This window comes from Lepidochelys kempii, chromosome 2 (genome assembly GCF_965140265.1).
Source record: "Lepidochelys kempii isolate rLepKem1 chromosome 2, rLepKem1.hap2, whole genome shotgun sequence".
Taxonomy (NCBI): Eukaryota; Metazoa; Chordata; order Testudines; family Cheloniidae; genus Lepidochelys; species Lepidochelys kempii.
Genome location: NC_133257.1, coordinates 219,946,649 through 219,973,793, shown reverse-complemented (window position 1 = coordinate 219,973,793; position 27,145 = coordinate 219,946,649). Strand labels below are relative to the sequence as shown.

General features: G+C 40.6%; 1 protein-coding gene across 4 annotated transcripts in view; it reads right to left on the bottom strand.

The window, feature by feature from the left end:
- Positions 1–1,630: 1,630 nt before the first annotated feature.
- ICA1 (islet cell autoantigen 1) overlaps positions 1,631–27,145 on the bottom strand; it is an 86,873-nt gene continuing 61,358 nt past the window's right edge. For all 4 annotated transcript variants that reach the window (XM_073333852.1, XM_073333853.1, XM_073333849.1 and 1 more), the window contains 7 exons: positions 19,442–19,539; positions 16,885–16,934; positions 13,004–13,066; positions 12,857–12,898; positions 8,270–8,548; positions 3,419–3,514; positions 1,631–2,529 (listed from right to left, as the gene is read on the bottom strand). In XM_073333852.1, coding sequence (XP_073189953.1) covers positions 2,408–2,529; positions 3,419–3,514; positions 8,270–8,548; positions 12,857–12,898; positions 13,004–13,066; positions 16,885–16,934; positions 19,442–19,539 — 750 coding nt within the window. In that variant the 3' untranslated portion in view covers positions 1,631–2,407. The remainder of the gene's footprint in view (positions 2,530–3,418; positions 3,515–8,269; positions 8,549–12,856; positions 12,899–13,003; positions 13,067–16,884; positions 16,935–19,441; positions 19,540–27,145) is intronic.

Genomic DNA, 27,145 nt, shown 5'->3' with positions numbered 1-27,145 from the left:
GCTTGGGATCTGTCTGACAGGACATCTGACCATGTCACCTGGTATTGGAATCCATCTTAAACTTGGTGCTTTTTCATTTAGAAGGAGGGGTGGGGACCCAGAGAGACAAAAGATTCCCGCCTTGTGCCAAAGCTATAAAAGGGGGTGGAACAGAACAAAGGGGGCTGCAGTCATGAGAAAACCCCTAGTTATCACCTGAGCTGGAACTAACAAGAACTGTACCAGGGAAAGGATTGGGCCTGGACTAAGAAAGAAGCTTACTGGAACATCTCTGAAGGTGAGATTTACCTGTATTCAGTTTCTTAAATGTATTAGGCTTAGACTTGCGTGTTTTGTTTTATTTTGCTTGGTAACTTACTTTGTTCTGTCTGTTACTACTTGAAACCACTTAAATCCTACTTTTTATACTTAATAAAATCACTTTTGTTTATTGATTAACCCAAAGTAAGTGATTGATACCTGGGGGAGCAAACAGCTGTGCATTTCTCTATCAGTGTTATAGAGGGCGGACAATTTCAGAGTTTACCCTGTATAAGGTTTATACAGAGTAAAACGGACTGATTTTGGGTTTGGATCCCATTGGGAGCTGGGTGTCTGGCTGCTGGAGATAAGTGACTTGCTGAGCAGTTTTTCGTTAAAGTCTGCAGCTTTTGGGGATGTGGACCAGACCTGGGTCTATGTTGCAGCAGGCTAGTGTGTCTGGCCCAACAAGGCAGGGTTCTGGAGTCCCAAGCTGGCAGCGGAAAACGGGCTCAGAGGTAATTCCATCCCGTCAGATGACAGTCCCAAGGGGGTCTCTGTGACCGAACCCATCACACCCACCATAACTGAGATCAATAGTATGAGACAAGGATTAAGTGTCAGGTTGCCATGCAGTGATGGGGCATTTAGTCCAAGAAGTAGCGAAAGATGTATGAAAGAGCTCCCTAAAGGAACAGAGCTGTTTCCCGCTATATTTCTTATGGGTCTAGTTGTGGTGACATAAAGCCACTGAGATCTCCCAGTCAACTCTCCTACTATTCCAACTCTACAGTACATGGCAGTCTCTCCTTCGGGCACTGGGAAGCTGCCACGCCCCTGGGAAGCTTGGATGTGGTGTTCTTATTTAGTTTTCAAGCAATTAGTTCAAGGCTCCGATTCATAGACTCAGTTGTCTAACTGATCATGAGGCAGGCAAGAAGACTTGGATTAATTAATTGTGGATGCAATTAATTGCTGGTGTAAAATTGCATCTACAGGAAAGGAATGGGATAGAAGTCCCTTTAAAACAAAGGGCCCAAATGTATAAATCGACTGAAAAACAAACATTGCACAGTGTGTTTTGCAAATTTACCCAAGTTACAAAGGTAAAGTGAAGGCTGACACTCCTTTAACGTCCTTGAGTTTAAAAGGAGCGGGGAGAAGCAGAAGAGACAATGAGTTGCAGAAGAATCTGAGTACAGGGTTCTCTTGCCAACCTACTGCAAGTGGTGGCCTGAGGCAACGAGATGAATTATTAGCTGCTGTTTGAAAGCTGGTCAGATTTCATTGTCAGATGAATGGCACATCCTGCACTCAACAATGACACTAACATTCCAGCTGAAAAAAAGAAGGTCCTTAGTATGTCTTTTTTTCTTTTTTGTCAAAACCATTTTATTAAAGGAGAGTTAGTGTCACAACAGGCTCAAGAAACACATGCTTATCAAATCAGTTTGATGAAAACTACTCCTAACAGAAAACTTGAATGCTTTCAAGGCGTGTGTAAGCAATAGTGACACCCAACTTCTGCTTTGCATGTACAAATCCTGTTGGCGCAATGAAAAACTCAGGAAGGATGCACTCTGGGTAATATTTTTGGTCTTGTGTAGTGCAGTTTGTCTAATAATTTAAATCAGAGAGACCATGAATACAGCAGCTTGACAGACCCAAATATAATCCTTCAATAATTTAGCCCCAGCTTGGATTTTTCACTACGGATACTAACAAAACAGATTGAATTTACATTGTAACATAGTAGTGGCAAATACAATCATTATTTGACTCATGCAGCCTCTCCCATTCCACGATCTTTTGATTTGCACAAGAAACATTATAAAAAAATAGGTTTATAATTTATATTTCACTCTCGCATTAGTTCTGCAACACCTCAGGCCATGACAGTGTTTCAGCAGGTATCCTAATATGGCTAGAATTCTGCCCTAATTTTTAACCTCACTTGGTAAGTCCACATAGAAAATAAATGCAAACTCTTTATACAAAACAAGATCAAATAATTGTACCTATATAAAAGGGGGTTAAATCCCTTTAGTTTTATTGTAATGGCACATACTTTATAGTTTCACAACAGCATACTGATTTTGTTGTAGTCTTCTAAACCCAAAGATAGTGTTAATGAATGGAGGAGTGAGAGTTACGATAGGCCGCAGGCTCATGCATTGAGCAATTCATGTTCTTTATCTGTTTTCCCAACAGCATCAGGATTGGATAACGGGTCAAGGTCAGCAAAAAGACTGAACCAAGCAGTCAGGTCTTTAGGATTCTTTGAAGGTTCTGGAATAGTGAAATATACCATGTCAGAATTCTTGCTGCTCTTAAACATAGCTGATTTAATGCAGAAGATCAACCAAAGTGAATGCCATGAGTATTGTTAAACTGACGAAGAAAATACATCTCCTTCTAGAAATAGTGTAATGAATTACATTTCAACATATTACTTGCAACAAAATTAAATACCCACCCATTTCTGTAGAAATGCATGTAGCACATCAGTCTATATAGGTATTTATATGCCCCCCAATTTTAAATATCTGAGCACTTCCTAATTATTTGAAGATACAAATAATTCCCCCCCGCCCCATCTCCCTGTATCCATCCTCTAGGAGAAATTTCTATGACGAACACTTTACATTTACTTTGCCCAATCTTTCAGCAAACCCCAAACAAAGCCAATGGGAGGTTTGTCCTGGTAAAGGATGCAGGGTTGCACTCTGCAATATAATTCACTTGTTGCTCCAGGCACCTCAAAGCATACAGATTACTGTAACATGGGGCATGCCACTGAAATAACTTCTTAATCAGCAGGTTCACTTAGGACTCTATTCTACCATATCAGCCATAATGTCTTTCCTGAACTGCAGCACAAATGAGGCTCAGTTCAGAGTGAGTGCATGTGGATGCAACTCTCCGGCTCACAGATTTCCAAGCAGAAACCCCCGTGTTTCATCTGCTATTTCACTGGAACTTAAATGACTGCTCATTACATTTCGCCAGGCTTAGTGCCAGCAAATAAAGATATATATATATATATTCCAACACCAACTATCTAAAGTATAAACAGTGATTAAAGTATTTAATTAGCGTGCACATACAATTCCTGAAGGTAAATGTATTATGCAAATCATCTTGGAGTAACGGAAAACACTTATAATGAACATATCACCTTTCGCAGGCATCTTGTTGGTGTTCACATTCAGGCTGTTTGATTTCTGTGCTGGCTGTGGTATAGATGGAGGGCTAACTCTGTTAGCTGCCCAGCCTAAAAATCAATAACATAGTTGCATTAGTGTCAATGAACAGTAATTACTTAATGAACTCGTATCATCCTGGGTACTTTACAGCAGAATACTCATATCAGTTGATGGAGTCATACCCCAGCCTCACTCCTTTACCAGTTACAGTTACTGCTTGCTGCTCACATTCTCCCTCATTCCCATAGAGATTAGCAGTTAACTTCTGCAAAGGAGCAATGTCCTTGAGAAGAGCGTATCTGCTGACTAGTCGCACGTTCCGACAGGCTAAGGCAATCGTGTGCTTTCTAATCGCACAGCCAAATGTCCAGTCTGCCTAAAAGAGCACTCTTCTTGCCTCCCTCCTAACAAGACCACCTTCCAGGACATTTAAAAAAAATAATCAGAAATAGTTCCTGTGCACAGAAGCTCCAGTGCAGACAATCCAGTCAGGCAGGACGACGGGTGGGTAGGAGGGAGGATTGTTAACATTTTAATTGTGGTAAATGTGACTATGATTTAGCTAAAATCTGACCCACGCTGTACTTTTTTCTTCTACTGTTGCTTTTGTGTAGTTCCATGGACCATCATTTCATTTTATTGTCTAAAGCGAAGTATTTAAAGGGACACTTAACTTGAAGCTATTTTTAAATGATGAATTTTGAAAAATTCCAGGTCCTTTTAAAGCACCTTTAAATAGCATACCCAGAACTTTATTCTTTAGGTTCCTTTTCAAAAAGATTTTATACGGGTGGTTTTTCTCTTCCTTGGGTTTAAAATTCTTTTCAGTGAGGGAAAAACTAACTACACAAAGCAAACAGCAAAAATGATTACACACAAAGTGCTGCTGTAACGTATACACACAGGCACCACAGTCGACAGTGGGAACACAGCCCACCAACTTTAGCACCAGAACTCTCTGTCTTTACCACAGAGTGAAAAAAAAACAACCCTCTTTTTCCTGTGAGAGAGCTGTGGATGATGCAATTGCGGGGCTCAGCCAGGAGAGGAAGACAGGACCACAAGCACTAGGGTTATATATTACACTGTTAAATGTGCACAAGGGAAAATAGGACTTTCCCCCCTAAATTATTTCATTTACAGTTATCCGAGGTGCTACTTGTAGCTATAATGGGTGCACATTATTTCAGTCCTTTCATTTTTATGATAAGAACATAAGACTAGTTGGTTATAGGGTATACGCTACCACAAGTCTAACCAGGATATGTGGTACTATGTCTGTGTATATATGTAGCCAGATCCTTTCCCCAGTAATCCAATCATAATGTCTTTTCTGCATGTGGACTTACTTATCCAACCACCAATTTTAGTGATCAATGGCACCTAATTCTATGACATCTTAAGTGCCATATATATGTATCAATTGTTAGCATTCAGAATATCCTCATTTGTTCTCATCTCCCTTCTTTCTACAAGCCCACACCTTCCTTCTCTTCTCGGTCTCCCATAGTTTCATTCCACTTTCCTCTTCCTCCATCCCTCTATTTACTTTCTTGTCTTTTGCCATGCCTGTCAGATACTGGGTTGTGGTGCCATTGGAACCTGTTCCAAAGGCCATTTAAGATAAAGTCACTAGACCCTAGAGTCTTGCTCGCTTCAGTAGACAACTGCCATTACTGTGGTGATCTGTCCTCTTTCTATTTGACTGGTAGGTAAAGCGGTTCCCCTCTGTTTATAATTAATGCCAAGGCCATTTTATTAAAATAAAGAGTCGGCATGTTTTATAGGCCTGGTCTACACTACCATGGTAAATCGATCTAATTTACGCAACTTCAGTTACGTGAATAACGTAACTGAAATCGATGTAGTTAGATCCACTTACCGTGGTGGCTACACTGCGCTGTGTCGATGGGAGAGCATCTCCTGTCAACTTCCCTTATGCTTCTCGGGGAGGTGTAGTACACAAATCGATGGGAGCATGCTCTCCCATTGATTTAGCGTGTCTTCACCAGACCTGCTAAATCAACACTCGCTGCATCGATTGCAGCAGTATTGATCTGTCAGTAAGTGTAGACATGCCCACAGAATCACATAAAATTAGAGGTGGCAGGGGCCTTTTATGTCCTTTCCCTGCCAATGTACTGTAGCAGGTTGTCACCAACTCTAGTAAGAAGGAAAAAGAGATGGAAGCCTAGGGCAGAGATGCATTGTCTATATTCATACAGGCAAACTGGACAATTGTGCCCAGACCCCTCACCAGTGGGCCGCTACCTCCTTAAAAGGTGACCCTGCACTATTAAAAGTTTAAACGTACACACCACTAAGTTAGGCTTCTTTTATTATTTATCATTCTATCAGTCAATCTGCTTGGGAAAGGCTTACACTAGATTGCACCAAAGCCCTTGTAAATTCATGTGCCACATCCACCTCCTCATCTTTTTCTTTTAAATCTTGTCACAGTTTCATTAATGGACAACCGGTGCAGCGCTAGAGGTATCTGGTTTGGATGGAGGGTTTTTCACGTTTGTGTGTGTATTCTAGACTGCAGATGTCTGGTAATTCTAGTAGAAGTTTTTTCTGACACACAATATGTATCATAACTTTACAATATTTGCACACTAGTAGCTGCTTTCCTTCGCTGTCTTCCACAATGAAATCCTGATGACCATGGACTTATTCTTCTGGGGCTTTTGTGCCGTGAAGCATTTTTTAACTTGCTCCCACAATTTGTAATACAGTATTGTTTTAAATCCCACACATGCGCACAATGCTCCCCGTCTAATGAATGGCCAATAGAAATGTAGGAATTTGCTGCCCCTCTAGTTGAGGTGGGTTTAAACTACCCAGCAAGATATAATGATACAAGCCAGGGAGCAGCGGCACTGCCTGTATCAGCAGTTCTCAAACTTCATTGCACCATGACCCCCTTCTGACAACAAAAAATTACTACATGACCCAGGAGGGGGAACTGAAGCCCAGCCACACCCCAGCCTTGCTGCCCCAGGCCGGTGGGGGGCCAAATCTGAAGCCCAAGGGTTTCTGCCTTGGGCAGGAGGCATGTAACCTTAGTCCCCCTTCCCAGGACCAAACCTGGGTGGTGAGGTTTGGGCATTGGCTTCGGCCTCAGGCACTGGCAAGCCTAACACCACCCTGGGTGACCCCATTAAAATGGGGTTGTGACCCACTTTGGGGTCCCGACCCACAGTTTGAGAACCCCTGGCCTATATAAACAAACTGCACTTGGAAAGGGATTAAGGCAACATGAATTGAGTAAACATTTCCAGTGTTTTTCTGGAGTTTCCTGGATAAACATTTCCCCCCCACCTTTGGCATAGTGGTGTTTTATCAGTGTTTATTGGTTAGTACCAGAAATCAGAAGCCCCATTCATATGCCAATAGTTGGCAAAGGATAGGCTGAGTCGGTTAAGCAAACAAGGCCAAATTCTAATTTCACAGAAACGAATGGGAATTTTGCCTGGAAACTTTCTCCCACTGACTTCTGTGAGACCAGTATTTGGCTCAAAGAATTAACTGATGGGAGATTTACACTGATGAGACTGGCAGACCACAAATCTGAACATATTGTAGAACAGTATTTAACTCTCATGTTGTTTTTCCTTTTTGTCCTTGCACTAAGATTTGGGGAGCAGAACGCCTCTGAACGAGATACTGGACTTTGCTCTTGCTTGACTAGAACAGACAGTTCAGCAAGTAAACCAATGTAAAAAAAAGTCCTCAATACAAACTGCTGCTTTTTGTGACAAAATGCTGGATCTGAAAAGCACTGCTTTAAGAGATTACCAGCATATCTTTATGAAGTAGTCTCATGTACTGTACATGTATATTCCCATTACCACTATAGAGCAAGTTAGAGAGAGGAATTTTGCCGAGGGGAAAAAAAAAAGTGCAATTTATAAATTTGAAAGCATTTGTTGGCCTTGAGTCTATTCTGGTTTGGCAGTTCACTGAGAGTGGCTTTATGTCATGACTAGACAAAAAGATTATCAGTGAGACAGTAAGGAAGTCAAGCAGCTTCCTTTTCACCCCTGCAAATGTGGGAAGTTAAAAAAAAAAAAAATTACCACAATTCAATTTAGAAATGGAACCAGCAAGTTGTACATTTTTCTCCAGCTGAATGATAGGTCTACACAGATAATGTTAATAAGAGTCCTTTAATTATTATGGATAAGTAAATGGGATTGAAAGTATAGGAAGAGGAAAGCTAATGTTCCCTTTAAAAAGGGCAGCTGAACGAGATAGCTACATCTGCAGTGGAATATAAAAACCTAGAGAGAGCTATTGTTTGTTAACCAAGAACTTTTATAAATAAAACTGGCTTGCTTTCTCCTTTAGAAAAAACAACAACTTGTACTTCAGTATTAAGAGGCTCCATTTGAGATCAGGCCCCACTGTGTGAGATACTATATGTACATATAGTAAGAGACAATTTCTGGCCCTCAGGGTATCATTGGTACACTGCACTAAAACAAAGGTGGCTGGCCCATGTCAGCTGACTCACGCTCACAAAGCTATAAAATTGCAGTGTAGACATTCATTCCAAGAGGCCGGGCACCAGCCTGAGCCTGAATGTCTACACTGCAATTTTATAGCCCCACAGCCCAAGCTGGAGTCAGTTGACATGGGCCAGCCACAGGCATTTTATTGCAGTGTAGACATACCATAAGAGTTTACACTCTAAATCAGTAAAGGTTAAGAACCACTGCTCTAAATAGACAAGACGGACAAAAATTGGGAACTGAAGTAGAGCAAGACTAAGGTCCCAAATCTTGAAAAACTTACGTAAGTGCAAGACACCCACTCACCATGTAGAGAGGACTGTAAATCGTTCATGTTTTGGTCTAAGAGCTGTGAGGGAAGAAAGCCTGAGGGTGCTGCCGCTGATGAGGGAGCACTCTCCATGTCTCCGCCTGAAGAGGCAGTGGAGAGCTCAGTGAGCGGGTCTTCTCCAAAGACAGCTGTCCACTCTCTGCTGAATTCCCCCTCATCCAACGAGGAAGCATTGAGGATCTCATTCAGCAATACCATATTATCCTTATTACCAGACTCAGGCTCCAGGGAGGTTGCAAGATGGTCTTTAAAAGCTGATTTTAAATAAAACGTGGGGAACCAGACAAATTACTAGAGATGAATTAACTTTCAGGGAAACAAATGAAGAACAAAGTGGAATACAGAAAACTTCAATTCAGTTTTAATACGCTGAATAATATTCAGATTGAAAACTCGGTATGGATGTCTATGGTTTCCCACTTCCAAACCCAGTTTCTGTGGACAAGTTCGGTTGCAGCTTATGCAGCAAGCTATTCTTTGATAGGTACCTGAAAACAATTACCTCCACTGAGACTTTTTTCCATTTAAAATGCAATACAAGTTCATAATTGCTGGTTACACAACAAACAAAGCACTGTATAGTCCAAGGTTTAATAAACTCTAGAAGGCTGCTTTTCTGCTTGCTGTCTGGGTCCCTGTTATATGTGACCTCTAAAAAGACTCACTTGACCTTAAATTAAATCAGATTGCTGCATGCCACAAATAGAAGGCTGCCTGCGTAAGATTCAAATATATAGCAAATATTTGTTCAGTTGGATTGTTGACCCACCAGTGAATGACTGGATCTGCTGGGGGGTCTCTATTTGAGAAAACTGCATACTAGACATGTTGAAGGGGGATTTTCAAAGACACTCAGCATTGGCCTAATTCTTCTCCCATTGAAGTCAATGTTAAAACTCCCATTAATTTTAAGAACAGCACTGAGTTCTTTTGAAAGTCCCAGTGCTTAACCCTCGTTATCCTCTTGACCTGTTTCCCATTCTATATCAAGGGAACTGTGGTTAAAGAAGCTGCTAGGTTAGTGTTTTTAAAAAGTCTACTCCCCCCCGCCCTCCCAACACAGACATACACAGCACACACAATTCCTGATCATAACTATTAACCCTCTAGTTTACATCCGATATTGTCCCAGTACTCAAACTGAAAGAAACCATCTCTATATTTAACCAACAAATGTTACTTTCATCTTCACCCAGAAACGTTTAGAACTTCAGGTACATTGAGGGAGTATTCTGATAATGAAAACAGTGGTTTCCATCTTCTACCTAGCGTTGGTTATAAGTCTGATGCTACCACAGTACTGAAACTGAACACTTTACCTCCATTATGTATACCTCTGGCATGTGAAAGCACAAGAGGCAGCTTCATTTTGCAAAGCTTCAGATGACTAGTTATCTTTCTTTGTCCTCCACTTCTGCTTACATACAACCGTAGAGATTACAGATGCTTTTAATGTTTTTGGCATAAGAGATCATAAGAATGGACAACAGGATCTCTTGAGGGAAAATGGCCACTACATTTTATTGCAATGTAACTCCCTACTTCAATATGTTCTTTTTTTAATGACCATAATGATTTACAATGAAGTGACCACAGTGGAGAACTTGAGTTTTAAAGGGACATGAGTTAATATCACATAGGAGAATATAAACACCTATATATGAGGAACGAGGAAACCAGCTCCTCTAAAATAAGAACCAGCCTGAATTTTTAGCCCATATTAAGGTAAAATCCAAACATTTTAACATCTTTTTAATTTACATTTTTATATGGCTCTGCATTTCCTAGGTAGGATCAAAAATGGAAAGAGCACAAAAAAGCCTATTCTCCTGGGATTCCTATTAGAAATTACCAGAAGTATCACAAGAAAACCTATTCTCATGAGATTTTCACCCCACCTCCCTCATCTCAGAGGAGTGGCTAAGAACATTAATACCTTCAAAACTTTTCAAAGTTCATCTACCAGGACCATATATTTACAGTGCACTCAGGACTATGGTAACAACAGTGCTCTCTCTAGTATTTCTCAGGCATTTATCACTCTGATATCTAAGCACTCATATTCTTCTAGTGTTTCAGCAGGAAATGTTTTACTTTCATGAAGTTTCAAGACTAGCAGGAGAAGATAACGTGTATTAAGAATGTTTGTTACTAGTGATAATGTGATACCATTACTGCACCTCACCACAGATTAAATTGACCACAACAGGAAGAAGGTTTCAAGTGATACAGCTCAGATCAAAACCATGCTAAGTTTGCAGTTTTCATGTGTTTCACACCTAGTTAGTGAAGAAATTATACATGAAGATTTAAATCTGAAAACTCAATTTCTTCTGACTATGCTAGTGTGGTAGCTGTACTAGGTCACAAGTTATGGATTTTCTTACTTCATACCCCCCTCCGACACTTCCGTATTTGTTTTACTTTTTGTTTTCCTCCTTTGCTTTCTACCCACCATTTCCTCTCCGCTGCGCATTTTCCCACCATATCCTTTCCTTGCCTGCACACACAGCTCTTAGCCCTGAAAATGTTTAACCACCACATTAAAAAAAATCTTGTGATCACATTCCATTTTTGTCTGTTTGAATACACGTAACATGTATGTGTCCTTTGGAACCATGCTTCATTCTGTAGGGTATTTAAAAAAAAAAAAAGGAGAGAGAAGAATAATGTGCAACATGAGGGCTCAACAACACAGAAGGCGAATTAGGACTTGTGTGTACACACAAAAATTGTGCCACTTTAACTATACCGGTAGAGTTAAAGTGGTAAAATCCCCCCTCACATGGATGCAGTTGTACAGGTATCAAGGTGTTTATACCAGTAGATATTATTTTCATAAAATTAGAGGAATAAGGTATACCACCATAAGCACCTTTATACCAGCATAACCGCCACCATGCTAAGGACTGTACAGATCTAACTCTTTCAGAAATTGTTACATTGGTTCAAAACCTGTACATAGACCAGGCCTTACCTGTGACTCCAGTAGGAATGTTCGACATAGAAGATGGTGGAAGTGATGGAAAAAGGAAAGAGAGAAAAAGGCCACTACCAGGCACAAGAGGGACACAATATTAAGCCTCAAAACAAAAACTCATCATGTTTAAGCGTTTATACATGGAGATTCTGGGGCTCTCTAGTACACATGTGACTGAGGAATCATCACTATGTCTGCATCTCCATGGCCCTGGATAATATTTCCATCAGCACTTTAGAAACAGAGTTGTGCAAATAACTATTTTTTTCAGTTTTCTGACAATTCCAAAAATTACTTTTGGATTGACCTGAAAATGAATTTTTTTGAATTTTTCCACAAACCCCAAAAATAATAAAATTCATTTAGACCCAAAATGCAACATTTTGTTCAACTTGAAATGAATGGCTTTGTTTTGATTTTGAGCTTCTTAAAATTTTTGAAGCATAAAACAGAACTTTCAAAATGACTTCATTTTGAATCAAAAAAATCTTCATTTCAAAAATGTCAATTTTTTTTTTTTTACAAAAACAATTCAGCAAATTCAAAACAAATTTGCAACATATTTTGTTAACATTTTTGGCAAAAACTAAGGTTTGGTTGAAAAACTTTTTTTCCCCCAGACAGTTCCATTGTCTTAACTAAAGTGAAGCTATCTGTATCCACTCCTTCCCATTTGGAATTCTATACTTCATAGGCTCTTCCTCAGATAGCCTAAAATATATTCACCAATCTATCTGACTCAGCTACATAGTGTTTTTGAGTCACAAAAGTCTGTGTGGTCTTCTGAGATAAGTAAATTAGGAGCAAATGAAACCATTGCACCAAGTGTTATTGCATTTTCATAAGATAGTACGGTACATAAAGGGTGTCATTGTGATTAGTTGGGACCTTCTTAAACAGAAGCGGGGGTAGGAGAAAAAGGCTAAAACAGCACAGTTGGGAAAGAACAGTGAACACTGCTCATTCCTTAGTGCTGACACTAGTCTAAGCAGCAGAGGATACAAGTAGAGGGTATATATTATAGATGGTTCTCCCGTGTATGAATGAGAACAGCATATCTGTTTTAATCAACAAGGAGGGTCAGAGAACTCAAGAGTTCTTTTCAGTTTTTAAAGGTGCTCAAATCAGTTGTTTCTGGTACTGATATCTGCCATATTTCCAAAACAAATTATAGCAGCTGTAGAGTCAGTACCAACTATAATGACCAGGTGGGCATAAAAAGCAAAGAAGAATAAAAGACAGGGCTATTAAACATTATGGGAAGGACGGGAATGACACTGTAACGTGCATAACATTAGCCCCACTGAAATAAATATGAATTACGTCCTTTGCCAGAAAGACAATTATATTTTTTGGCAAATAAATTGAAGTACTGTAAATCCTATTGTATTCAATAGGGTTTACTTTTTATTTCAATATCAGATTTAGTGCCCACAAATTATGTATGCAGAGTTGAAGTTCTTTAACACTATTTAAGTACTGTAGGTGGATGATCTCATTTAGAAAAAGATAAGATTAAAAATACTTCTGGTGTTTTGCTTTTGGAAAACTGATAAAATAGATATGCATGAATTTCACATACCACTTTCTTCAGGTTTCAGGTCTAATAAATCATCTATGGCACCTAGTGGTTAAAAAGCAAAGCACAAAAAATTATTAGTCATTCATTGACTCCTTATGTAATCAATAGTTATAAATTGTAAAGTAAAGCCGTTTCAGTCTAGGTTACCTGAATTATCTTTATGGTCAAAGCTTTCTCCTAAGGTAGAAAGAATGTCCTTCCTATCTTCAGCTGTAACCAAACACATGAAGCAAGTCAAACCAAGTTCAGCGGTAGGTATATACTATCCATCACCTGACCAGTATGGTGGTGATGATTTTGAATGCCCAGAGAGATACAGAGAGGCTACAAAAATAGAAATGACAATAATAATGGGGGATTTCAACTATCCCCACATTAACTGGGTACATGTAACCTCAAGATGAGATGCAGAGATAAAATTTCTAGACACCATTAATGACTGATCCTCGGAACAGCTAGTTCTAGAACCCAAGAGGGGAGAAACAATTCTTGATTTTACCCTAAGCGGAGCACAGGATCTGATCCAAGAGATTAATGTAGCTGAACCACTTGGTAATAGTGACCATAATGTAATTAAATTTAACACCCTAAGAGAGGGGGAAATACTAAAGAAGAACTAGCATTTAACTTCAAAAAGGGGAATTTCACAAAAATGAGGAAGCAACAAACGGAAATTAAAAGGAACAGTCAGAAGAGTGAAATGCCTGCAAGCTGCATGAAAGCTATGTAAAAACACCACAATAGAGGTTCAAACTAAATACTGTATATACCCCCTCCCCGCCCCCAAGAAAAAACAGTCAGAGGACCAAAAAAATGCCACCATGGCTAAATAGCAGACTAAAAGAGGCTGTTAGAAGCAAAAAGACATCCTTTAAAAATTGCAAGTCAAATCCTACTGAGGAAAATAGAAAAGAGCATAAACTCTAGCAAGTCAAGTGTAAAAGTATAATTAGGAAGGCCAAAAACAAATTTAAAGAGCAACTATCAAAAGACACAAAAACTAAAAGCAAAAAAATTTTTGAAGTACATCAGAAGCAGGAAGCCTTCCAAACAATCGGTGGGGCCACTGGATGATCAAGGTGCTAAGGAAGCACTCAGGGAAGACAAGGTTCTTGGGGAGAAGCTAAATGAATTCTTGGCATTGATCTTCACTGAAGAGGATGTGAGGGAGATTCCCACACATTCTTTTTACCTGAAAAATCTGAGGAACTATCCCAGATTGAGGTGTCAATAGAGGAGGTTTTGGAACAAATTGATAAAATAAACAGTAAAAAGTCACCAGGAGGGTATGAACATGGGCCAGGGGCTGCTCCCAGGCCCGCCGGCCCTCTGCCCAGGGCAGGTGTAGGGTCTGGGGCTCTCCAAAGCAGCTCAGGCTCCCTGGGTGGCCCAACTCCAGTTTCTGGCTTGGCAAGGGGGTGTGGCCTTGAGGGAAAGAGGAGGAGCAGTTACTCCTTAAACACCTGTCCGTAAGGTGTGAAAAAGAAAAAATATTATGGGGGACTTCAATGTGGAGATACTGCTGGCTGCATGGGACCTCCAGCATGTAAAACAGTTTAGAAAATTTGTATAATTATTGTAACACAAAAGGTATTGCACCCAACATGAGGTAACGTTCTTTTGGATCTCATAATGAAGGATAAAGATTAATCAGTAACTGTACTGGAAGTTGGTGATTGCCTAAGAAAATTTATTGGAGGAAAAACTTAAACAGAAAAAATCTGAATGAAAATGGGAGTGCTTAAGGAAGAGCTAATAGATGGCCAAAAAGCCACAATTAAACAATGTCAACTTTGGCTAAAAGCCCATCTGGGACCAGTGGCAAAGTGAAAGCAGCAATTAGAGATTTTAAAAAGCAATATGACAAATGGAATAAAGGGACTTAGATAGCACTCGTTATAAATGAGAACTTATGAAAATTGATAGCAGAAGCTAGAGACATCACAGAAAAAATCCATGCCTGCAGGGCTAAGGACAATAAAAAGGAGGCTAAGTAGATCAGGAATAAAAATCCTAGCAATGGGAATAGCCAGACGAGGATGGTAAAACTGGTAATAATGAAGAGAAAAGGCAAAAGTGTTCAATAAATATTTCTGTTTGGTATTTGGAAAGAAGCAGGATTGCGTACTTGTGTCATATGAAGATGATGAAGTACTTTCTGGTCCATCAGAAACTTAGGCCCAGATCCTCAAAGATATTCAGGTGCCTAACTCCCACTGACACCAATGGTGACTTGATTTCAATAGGAGTTAGGTGCCTGAATACCTCTGAAGATCTGGGCCTGAGTAAACTACATCTACCAGGGATAAACATTTTAAAATCAACAGGCCTAGGTCACTTGCACCCAAAAGAGTTGGATGAGAAGATCTCTGGCCCACGGATATTAAATTTTAATACATCTTGTAATACCAGGGAAATTCCAAAGGAATGGAAGTTTGCTAATGTGCCAATATTAAAAAAAAGGAAGAAGGATCGCATGGGCTGGTTTCTGGTTAGCTGGTCGTCAAATCCAGACAAAATAATGGAAAAGCTCATATGGAATTTAATTGATAAAGAATTAAAAGGACAGAAATATAATTATCAGGGGGTAGCCGTGTTAGTCTGTATCCACAAAAACAACAAGGAGTCCGGTGACACCTTAAAGACTAGCAGATTTATTGGGCATAAGCTTTCGTGGGTAAAAAACCCAGACTCCTTGTTGTTTTTGAGAAATATAATTAAATTGTCAGTCAACACGGTTTTATGGCAAATAGTTCTTCTTGAACAAAGCTGATTTAATTCTTTGATGAGATTACAAGTTTGATTGATAAAGGGAACTGCATGGCGGTAATATACTTTGACTTTTCTAAGGTGTTTAGATTTAGTACCGCACAACATTCTGATTAAATGAGCACCATACAATACCAATAAAGCTCAGGTTAAACGGATTAAAAAATGGCTAACTGACAGATCTCAAAAAAGCAGTTGCCAACGGGGAATCATCACTGAATGGGAGGCATTTCTATTGGGACTCCACAGGATCAATACTATACTAGAACCTATTCAACATTTTCATCAATGATTTGGAAGTAACTATAATACAACTGTTGATAAAATCTGTAAATGACAAAAATATGCAGAAAGGTATGAGGACAGAGCAGTGATGCTGAGTTACCTGGATCACCTTTTACTTGGGCCTATTGAAACAAAATGCATTTTAATACAGCCAAATGGAAGATTATACAGGTAGGAACAAGGAATGCAGGCCATACCTATAGAATGGGGACTGTATCCTGGGAAAGTAGTGACTCGGAAAAGGATTTACGGTCATAACGGACAAGCAACTCAACATGAGCTGCAAGTGCCAGGCTGAGGCAAAAAGGACTAACGTAATCCTTGGCATTGGTAAGACTAATACTGGAATACTGTGCATAGTTCTGGTTTCCACATTTTTAAAAGGATGTTGAAAAATTGGAGAGAGTGCAGAAAAGAGCCAGCAAATTCAAGGGGTGAAGAAAATATCTTATATTGAGAGACTTAGACTTCAGTCTGTTTAGTTTGTCAAACAGAAGATTGAAATCAAGTCACTTTTCAGTGTACCAGGAAAGTGAATCAGTACCCCCAAAAGGAAAAAATGCTGGATATTAAAAGGGCTCTTTAGTTTAGTGGAAAACTATATAACAAGAACCTATGTCTGGAAGCTGAATCCAGAGAAATTCAAATTAGAGATAAGGCACAAAATTTTAACAGTGAGGGTGATAAACCACTGCAGCCAACTAGCAAGGAAAGTAATGGATTCTCCATCTCTTCAGATCAAGACTGGATGTCTAAAACACGTCTTCCAGAAAGGCAGACACAAGTTATTGGTCTCACAACAGGAGCAACTGGATGAAATTTAATAACCTGTGACACGCAGGAGTTCAGACTAGATGATGTAATGGTCCCTTCTGGGCTTAATTCTATGAATCTCTATGAAATAGCTTGAGGAAAGTAATACATACATTACATAGATCAACACAACTGAGAAAGATTAAGATATAAAATAATACCTGAATAGGTTGGTTCCTTGCTGTGGTTTTCCTCATCTAATGAAATCAACCTTAAATTGGAGAGTGAAAAAAATTAAGAGCACACTTCTATGTTTTAGTGTCATATCTTGTAAAAGGTAGAACTTTGGATACCTTTCCTTTTTCAGTTGTACCACAATAACATTACATCAATAGCAATAAAACAGTAATTTACATTAATCCCTTTACTTCCCAAGTAAAGTTGTTGCCTTCTAATATTTTGTCTGCAAAATTTATTAAAGATTAAAGTGGGTTGAAGAGAAACTGTCAAGTGGCTTAAGTCCCATTTTTATCTACCTAAAAATCTGTTATGGACAATATACAACCGGATTCTGTGCATCCAGATTAGTTTTGCCCACTTAACACTAAGGAGCTATAACCATCCCCCACGAAAACATTTTGCATTCTGCCCTTTGGGTCTATGGCAGCAATTAAATAGTATGGGCCAGATTCACTCCTAGTGCAAGTCCACTGACTCGTCAAGTTACATCCATGTCAGTGTTAGCATAGATTTGGAAAGAATGAATCAACAGTGCTGATGGTCTGAACAGACAACATAAGGTCTGGTCTACACACAATTTTTATTATAACCATTTTGATTAGTGGTATATTTTAACAAATGGATGCAGTTATCTATATAGCTATCTATATATGCCTAATATAACTGCATCCACAGTAGTGGGGGTTGCATTGCTTTAACTATACCGGTATAGTAAAAGCAGTACAATTTGTGTGTGTAGACGAGCCCTAAGATTATTTAAAAACAAAACAAAAAACCCCAGCCGTGCTAATTTAACTTGTGTTCACAACATAAGTAAAATTCAACAGCTGTCAAATGCAGAAAGGCCAAGGGGTTGTCTTATTGACTTAAACCAATGATCTCATAGTTGAATACCAGAAGAATAAATGACCTGATGAGAGTAATGTAAGTTCATTAAGCAAGCTAGTGAGTTCAATTCCAACCCTGCAAAGTCAGATATTTAAAATATATTTTAAAAGGCTTTAGTGATTTGATGGGGATTTATACTTATTTTTTCTAAAGCCTTAGAAATAGTTATTAATATTTTTGTTTTAAGGAAGAAAATGACAGAGGGAAACTGTTCTTTCTTCTCTGTTACAGAGGGTTGAAAAAAGCCATGACACAAGCAAGTGTGCCTATTACATGACAGCTAATGTATTTTCTGGCAAGATCTACAATACTATCTCTAGTATCAAAGCAGACCTCTTGCATGAACCACGATTCAAGCACTCAGGATAGGTGTACTGTTTTGCTTTTGTTTTTAAACTGTAGCAGGAATTCAGGCAATAGGGGGACTGGGGAAGCTTCAGAGAATAATCATAGAAGTATGACTGGAAGGGACCTCGAGAGGTCATCTAGTCCAGTCCCCTGCACTCAAGATAGGACTACGTACTAACTAGCTCATTCCTAATACTCTTTTCCTTATTCTAGAAGTTCCTTCTTCAGTTTAAGGAGAATTTTTTTTCCGTGATTCTTTACTAGTGTCTCATTACAAGCAATGGATTCACAATAGTGCTGTGAAAAAAGACATCTGCACAAGGTCACTTGGCTGTGTCCTTTCTAACCTGTTTAACACCCAAATAGGACTCACTTAAAACCTGTTAGCTAGTGGGTAATGTCTTCAGATTCTTTTATTTGTTTACAAATGCAACAGTCTTTCCAAAAGATTTCTAAAAACCAGCCAAACAAAACCCAGTAACTAGCAATCAAATCGTTCTTAATTTTTTGACATCCGATCCTTACGTAGGTACTTTATTTGGATGGTCAAAACAACAGGTGGCACCAGGATTACATCACTATATGCCCTCACAACTGAATCCTGATGTGTCCATAGGAGAGGGATCACATCTCATCCTCCGGTTCTCCCATTCTTTGATCAGCCGCTCCGAAGATTAACATACATCCAATTCATATATCCCTCTCACCTCAGAGCCACAGGTAACTCAAGTAACAACAGAATCAGCTCACTTAGATGTTCTCTTTACAAAGTACCTGCTGCTGTACTGGATTAGTAGGCAATGCTGTATACATCATAAAAACTAATCAGTGCTTAAAGCAAGCAAGAATTCAGCTCCTGTTCCCAGGTGCAAGGAAGAGGGTATGAAAGGGACAAAGGATGGAGTGCAATATTATCATTTCTCTTGAATTAAGTTGTTCACTGTTTCTCTTTATTTTTCAGTTTTCTGCATTTCCCCCCTTTATTAAATAGAAAGAGTAAACCAAAAAGCAGTTAATTCAACGGCATAATTGTACTTGTTTTACATTGCTCACTTTTAGTTTACGACAAAACTTTTGTGCTTGGCTGGAGTTCTCCAATATACACTAAAGTATTACATTAATTCCTCCACTTTCATCTCTATTTGTCCAAATCTCTAGTGTTCAAATAAAGTGAGCCTGTATTTACACTTATAAGCGTGACAGGCTCCGCACAATAACCTTTAAAAAAACAGACAAACCCAAAGATAAATTGGAAAGCACAGCATGGATGAAAAAACTACATTGTTCTGAGATGTGACTTACTGACTCTCCTGATCCTCCACTGATTTGGTGCTTGCAGTCTGCAAATCCTCCTCCTTTTCAGCTCTCTCAGTTAATTTATTTACAGGATCTTGTAAGCTCTAGATCATGATCAACACATAAATGAAAAAGAAAAGGGTAGACAGTCAGGGAAATGATATTATTTCACGTAACATTAAACTGGCCCAGCTGAGTCCACATAAGACAAGAAAATACTTTCATGCTACTGGAGCCTAGTCTGAATCAGAGAGAGAAAATTTCTGCAAGTAAAAAAATGTTAGAGATTATTCACTAAAGCAGAGCTACAGTACAAACAACATGAAAAGAAGCAACCACTTCCTTTATTGACCATTCATTTCTGAAGGAGGCCTCTTGGCTGTTGCTAAACTCATATTCTGTTTCCAACACGTATTTAAGAAAAATCTGTTCCAGTCGCAGCCCACACACTGGGTTTTTGTGTGTGTGTGAAGATGAGCTAGAATAAAAAAATAAAATGAACCCATTTGTTTTTCTTCACACTGCTTCTTCATCTCCTCTCTCTGGCACAGCTATTTACAGTACCCTGACAACTTAGCTCATGTGCAAAGACTATAAGAGGCCACACCTGTGTCCTCAGTGATAAACTCTTGTACTATATGACCTCCAGTTACTGTACTTCATCAAAACCTATTTGGTGTTTATTTTATAATTGAAGCAGATTTTGTGAGGCTGCTAAAGTGGAAATTTTGTGAGTTGAAAGCACTGTCGTGCACTGAAAAATAAATGTCTTAAGTAACAGCATCTGGGAGTTTCATGTTTATCTCCTCGGTCCCAAATTTGGGCATGCAGACAAAAATACACAAATCAGTGACATACGTGAATTACATACGTGATCATTAAACATATTGGGATGTTCTGATGTGGGTCTGCCTCATTCTCTCTTGTGGAAACTACTCCACATATATAAATAATTTAATCATTAAATATGCATTGGGCCAGAGAGAGTAACTCCATACCCAAGTGGTTCAGGCACTCACCTGAGAGGAGAGAAACCTATGCTCAAACCCCTTCTCCTCATCAAGAAAGAGGGTCTCCCGCATCTCAGGTGAGTGCTCCAGTCATTGGCCACAAGGGAAATTTCTTTCTTGCCCCATCCTAAGGCCATTGTGTGTGGAGACAGGTGTGTGCCATCACCATTCTTGCAAGAAACAGCTTAGGCACTTCCCTTCCAGGACAGGGTTCCCAGCTGTGGATCCCAAGCAGAGATAGGCAGCTCCCCCCAGTCAGGACTTAGGTGCCTAACTCCCTAAAAATCAGTGGGGTTTAGGATACATCCCTCTCCTTGTTATCTGCTATCAGCTAGTTTAGGTGGCTCCTCACATAGTGTGCTGCCTTTTGTGGACCCCATTTTTAGGCATCTCTCTAACCCAGGGGTGGGCAAACTTTTTGGCCTGAGGGCTGCATCAGGTTTCGGAAATTGTATGGAGGGCTGGTTAGGGGAGGCTGTGCCTCCCCAAACAGCCAGGCATGGCCTGACCCTTGCTGCCTACCTGATGCCCCCAACTTCTCGCCCCTGATGCCCCCCCCCGGACTCCTGCCCCAATCAACCCCCCCACCCCGCTCCCTGTCCCCTGACCGCCCCTGGAACACCCACCCGACTGCCCCCTGCCGCCCCATCCAACCCCTCTTTTCCTTCCTGACTGCCCCCCAAGGACCCCTGCCCCCATTCAACCATCAACCCCCCCATTCCTCACACTCTGACTGCCCCTACCCCTATCCACACAGCCCTGCCCTCTATCCAATCGCCTCCCCCCTGGCTCCCTGGAGTGCCGGTGGCTGGTGGCACGGCTGCACCAGGACAGGCAGCCGCTCCACTCAGCTGGCAACAGTCCTAAAAGTCAGAGATTACAATGCTGAGCATTGCAATACCTAAGTCCCTTTGTAGATTTGGGCCCAGATCATAAACTTGGACCTGTGAGAGTGCATCTTTGTGCCTGTGCAGAACTGCACTGAATTCAACAGAGCTCTGTGCAGATGTAAGCGTGTCTTGCAGGATCAGGATTTATATTTGTATCTTGCGCTGTGCCAAACACATTATGTGAATATAACAAAAAAAACAAATGGAGCAGCTATCATGATTTGGAATACCCACAAAAGAAGATCTGTTGGGTAAGTAAATGCCACTTTTAGTGTCCCTTTTCTGACAACTTCACTTTAAAGTGTTCACTTTACTGTAAGCCTTGCTGATATTCAGGATAATTTATTTATTTTTTGCTAAGAGAGAACACACTTTGTGAGAAGCACACTGAGTAGAGAACCGCTATAACTTGTGTCCAGAGTCTTAATAAAATGCTAGCATACATCACCGGAATAGTAGAACCAGGGAAAGCTCTTGCTCCAAGTTCCCCACAGGATCACAAAGGAAAGTTAGAGTCACCAGCTGATCTGCCATGTGGAAAACATTCCCACTTATCTAGTTTAGTTTCTTTTTACTGCTCTCCTGCTGATCTGAACAGATTATTCACTAGCGGGGGTGTTTCTAGCTCCTGTTTATATAATTTTGGTCCATGTTTATTTGAAGGCAGCCAGTTGTACTTATTTTACCTTTGGTGTTTTAGGAACCAAGTTAATGTGCTTGCCATAAAGCTACATCTTGCAAGGTTTTTGTTTTCTTTATCCCAAGTTTATTTTTCTATAAAGTAGCTTACGTTAATTTAGTGCTGGATTAAAAGCATTGGAGACTCGAGATGTTTAAAGAATAGAAAAAACACATGCAGCAGTAGTGCAAGCTTCTCATGCTGTGTTGCAAATGGAACCTCGTGGGATTACTCCCTCTTCCAGTTCAGTCCGGGACCCCTTTGCTTATATTGCCAAAAAGGGCATTAATCAGCACCATTTACGAGGGGCTTTGTGGATTTTGGAAATGGAGACTTGTCCTCTGGCACCTAGAATGAAATCACTCTTGTATTTCACAGATACCATACAACAGATGGTAATGACTGGGTTGCATTCAACCCACTGACCAAAGACCAGCTCTTACACCATTGAAGTCTGAGGGAGTTTTTCCATTGACTTAAATAGGCACAGGACTAGGTTCCAAGAGACTAAAGGCTTTCGTGAGATACATCTCAGAGGCACAGCACAGAACGCGATGGGGAGAGGGCAAAGGTGGCTGTACATCACCTTTGCGTCCTACTGATCCTCCGCTCCTCCAAAGGCTGAGGAGCCCCTGACAGGCCCTGAGGACTTGTCTAAGTTACAGCAGCCTCCTCAGTTTGCCGCATGGGCCACAGCACTGTCGGGAACCTCTGCAGTGCAGTGTGGTATGGCCCTGTCCCTGACATGCCCTTCTTTCTCTCAGGCCCACCCTCCTCCATATGCACTGTGCCAGGGCTTTTGTGGGGTCTTCAGGAGGCAGCCTTATATTTGTCTTCTGCAGTGCTCTCAGAAGAGAAATCCTCTGCCAACCAGACATGGGGCTTTTAGGGCCCCTTTCCCTGACCGTCTCTCTCTCACCCTCCATATTCCAATACCGTTTCCCTGAACCATTCAGTCCTTCATTTTAACTTTTATTGGAATGTAATAAATAAAACTTGCACTATGATTTTTTAACTGTTTTGATTTCCAAAAAGTTTGCGGTTACCATAACATGGTAACTGCAATACCAGATTAGCACCCATGCTCCCTTTAATGATTCAAAGGTGGAAAGAAAAATCCTCAGTATTCCCTGGGAAAATTATATACATAAATTTTAAATAGGTGTTTTCCTCTTAGAAGCTCTAATACTAAGCTAACATTTTCCATCGTTGCTCAGACTGTTTCAGGAAATACATTTTCATGGTTCCAGGATCAGCACACAATGGGAAATGCCAAACAGAAATGGTGCTCACAAGTGTCTGCAAAAAGTAACAGAATAATAATAATGGAAGTTACTATTTCCTCTATTGGGAAAATAAATATAGCACTGAAAGTCCACAATTAAAAGGGAAATTATGCTGCACAACAATTTTTTTAAAAATGGTAGCCATATTTTAATGCAATATCCAAGTTTAATTACATTTGTGTTTAGGAAATATTGTCTTGAACTCTGCTAGCAAATACTTCAGTATTTTCCCCTTTCTCTCTCCCCACTAAAAGCACTTATTTTTTTATGAAAGAGACAAAAGGGCTAGAGAATTTAGCAAATATTTTAATACAAAAATAAATTTAGTTAAGAAAACAACGGTTAACAGTCTGGTTTACTGAATGTAAATTCACAGTTTGTGATTGCAATTGTGAACAAGTATAGAAACAATAGTGATTGGCATTCTGTGTGTCATGTTGTTTCTTACCTTACAGACAGTATAATAAGCACTGAAGTCACTGAAGCTGCGCACACTAAACCAAAGTTATTTGGTTCAGAATAAGCAATTTGCATAGGATCATATGCTTTGACTAGATGAATGTGCGGTGCTCCTGCTGGGACTGGTATGCCTGTATCTGAAACTCGAGTCTCAGAGTATTAACAGAATCTTCTTGCTTGCCTCATTTATACCCCTCCAGTGTAAAATCAGGAATATACTTTGTGTAACCCTGTACACACTACATTCCTTAGAACTTGTCTTCACACAGAAATTGCACCAATTTAATTTAAATGTTAAAATAAAAAGTTAAATTTGTACAGTTTTTGTGTGTGGACTCTTTTATGCCAGTTTAATACTGGTTACATGGGTTTAACAATCCCTAGGGTAAAGAACTAATGTTTGTAGCCTTAACCAAATGTGTAGGAAGTGACTCTTACTCAGGTGTTGCTTCTAACCCAGCTCCTGACTGCACACAAAATCATCTCAGCTGAGTCTGGTGGTGCTTACTGTTCACATCTGCTGGCTTGTTTGGGGTTGTAGGCTAACCCCTCAGCTGGTAAGTGCCCACTTTGCAGTGAGTACATAGGCTAAACCACTCTAGTGCTGATAGTCCTTCAGTGCCTTCCCACAATTCCTCCCACGTGTGCAGAAGGACAGACAAGTTCTCTCTCAATTCACCAGGAAAGAATCATAGACCAGATCATCTTACTACGGCACAAAAAACCACAGGATCTGCCCCCACATACCCTAGGTACACACACTAGTTAGCACAGCACCAGTGATGACACAGTCACTCAAGTCTGGCTTTGCAGTGTGGCTGCTCACACCTGACCTAGATAAACCCCGATGCTCAGACGCCAATCATTTCCTATAATTCCACAATGAAGACCCAGCCAATGAGACAATTATGGGATATCTGTTGCTAGACCATGAAAGGAGCTTTTGTCCCACTGTGGTTTCCTTCTTTTTCCCCAAGAAATTAAAAAAAAAAAAATTGAATGGCTTTATGTCAGCAGCTGAATGAGAATTAGCTATATATCCACGCAGCCTTATTTCTTTTCCCCGCTCAGTGTGAGGGACAGCTGTCAAACTGGCAGAGGGCCAGGGAAAGTATATGGATACCCTCCCAGTCCTACTGTCCAAAATAAAGACCTTCTCACTAGGAAATTGTTATACACTTTTCAACACCAGTGTTATAAAAGGTGTAAGCTTTACCAAAGCCAGGGTACAGGCATTTTTACCTCTGTGTTCGCTAACTCAACACGGTTTCAATGGCAAAGTGGTAAAAAGGTCTGCAACCTGCTTTTACTATAGCTGATTGATGACACCAGTGCTGAAAAATGGCTACAAAAGTTCCTAGTGCAGATGAATGTAAAGAAGGAAGTGCCCCATGAGGGTAAAATGATATGCTCGGACCACCATTCCCACCATCCCACCTAGTGAGTAAAATCAGAGCTTAATCACCTCTGGACCTGGCAGTTCATCACCACGGCGGCGCCTGTGGGCTTGCTGCATCAGTTATAAATGTAAAAAAATTGCTTGAGCCCTGGCTCCTCTTTCATTATAAATTAAACACAGAGTAAAATGTGGGATAGTAAATAAGAATCAGGAGGGATTCTCACACTGAGAAAGAAGGACGATCAGCGAGTTATCTCAAGTGCCTATATACAAATGCAAGAAGCCTGGAAAACAAGCAGGGAGAACTGGAAGTCCTGGCACAGTTAAGGAATTATGATGTCATTGGAACAACAGAGACTTGGTGGTATAACTCATATGACTGGAGTACTGTCATGGATGGTTATAAACTGATCAGGAAGGACAGGCAGGGCAGAAAAGGTGAGGGAGTTGCATTGTATGTAAGAGAGCAGTATGACTGCTCAGAGCTCCAGTATGAAATTGCAGAAAAATCTGAGAGTCTCTGGATTAAGTTTAGAAGTGTGAGCAACAAGGGTGATGTCGTGGTGGGAGTCCGCTATAGATCACCGGATCAGGGGGATGAGGTGGACGAGGCTTTCTTCCGGCAACTCATGGAAGTTAATAGATCGCAGGCCCTGGTTCTCATGGGAGACTTCAATCACCCTATCTGCTGGGAGAGCAATACAGTGGTGCACAGACAATCCAGGAAGTTTTTGGAAAATGTAGGGGACAATTTCCTGGTGCAAGTGCTGGAGGAACCAACTAGGGGCAGAGCTCTTCTTGACCTGCTGCTCACAAACTGGGAAGAATTAGCAGGGGAAGCAAAAGTGGATGGGAACCTGGGCGGCAGTGACCATGAGATGGTCGAGTTCAGGATCCTGACACAGGGAAGAAGGAGAGCAGCAGAATACGGACCCTGGAAGAAAGGAGAGCAGCAGAATATGGACCCTGGAAGAAAGGAGAGCAGCAGAATACGGACCCTGGACTTCAGAAAAGCAGACTTTGACTCCCTCAGGGAACTGATCGGCAGGATCCCCTGGGAGAATAACATAAGGGGGAAAGGAGTCCAGGAGAGCTGGCTGTGTTTTAAAGAATCCTTATTGAGGTTACAGGGACAAACCATCCCAATGTGTAGAAAGAATAGTAAATATGGCAGGCGACCAGCTTGGCTTAACAGTGAAATCCTTGCTGATCTTAAACACAAAAAAGAAGCTTACAAGAAGTGGAAGATTGGACAAATGACCAGGGAAGAGTATAAAAATATTGCTCGGGCATGCAGGAGTGAAAGCAGGAAGGCCAAATCACACCTGGAGTTGCAGCTACATGAGATGTTAAGAGTCACAAGAAGGGTTTTTTCAGGTATGTTAGCAACAAGAAGAAAGTCAAGGAAAGTGTGGGCCCTTTACTGAATGAGGGAGGCAACCTAGTGACAGACCATGTGGAAAAAGCTAATCTACTCAATGCTTTTTTTGCCCCTGTCTTCACAAATAGGGTCCGCTCCCAGACTATTGCACTGGGCAGCACAGCATGGGGAGGAGGTGACCAGCCCTCTGTGAAGAAAGAAGTGGTTCGGGACTATTTAGAAAAGCTGGACGAGCACACGTCTATGGGGCCGGATGCGCTGCATCTGAGAGTGCTGAAAGAGTTGGCGGCTGTGACTGCAGAGCCATTGGCCATTATCTTTGAAAACTCATGGTGATGGGGGGAGGTACCGGACAACTGGAAAAAGGCTAATGTAGTGCCCATCTTTAAAAAGGGGAAGGAGGAGGATCTGGGGAACTACAGGCCAGTCAGCCTCACCTCAGTCCCTGGAAAAATCATGGAGCAGGTCCTCAAGGAATCAATTCTAAAGCACTTAGAGGAGAGGAAAGTGATCAGGAACAGTCAGCATGGATTCACCAAGGGAAAGTCATGCCTGACTAATCTAATTGCCTTCTATGACAAGATAACTGGCTCTGTGGATGAGCGG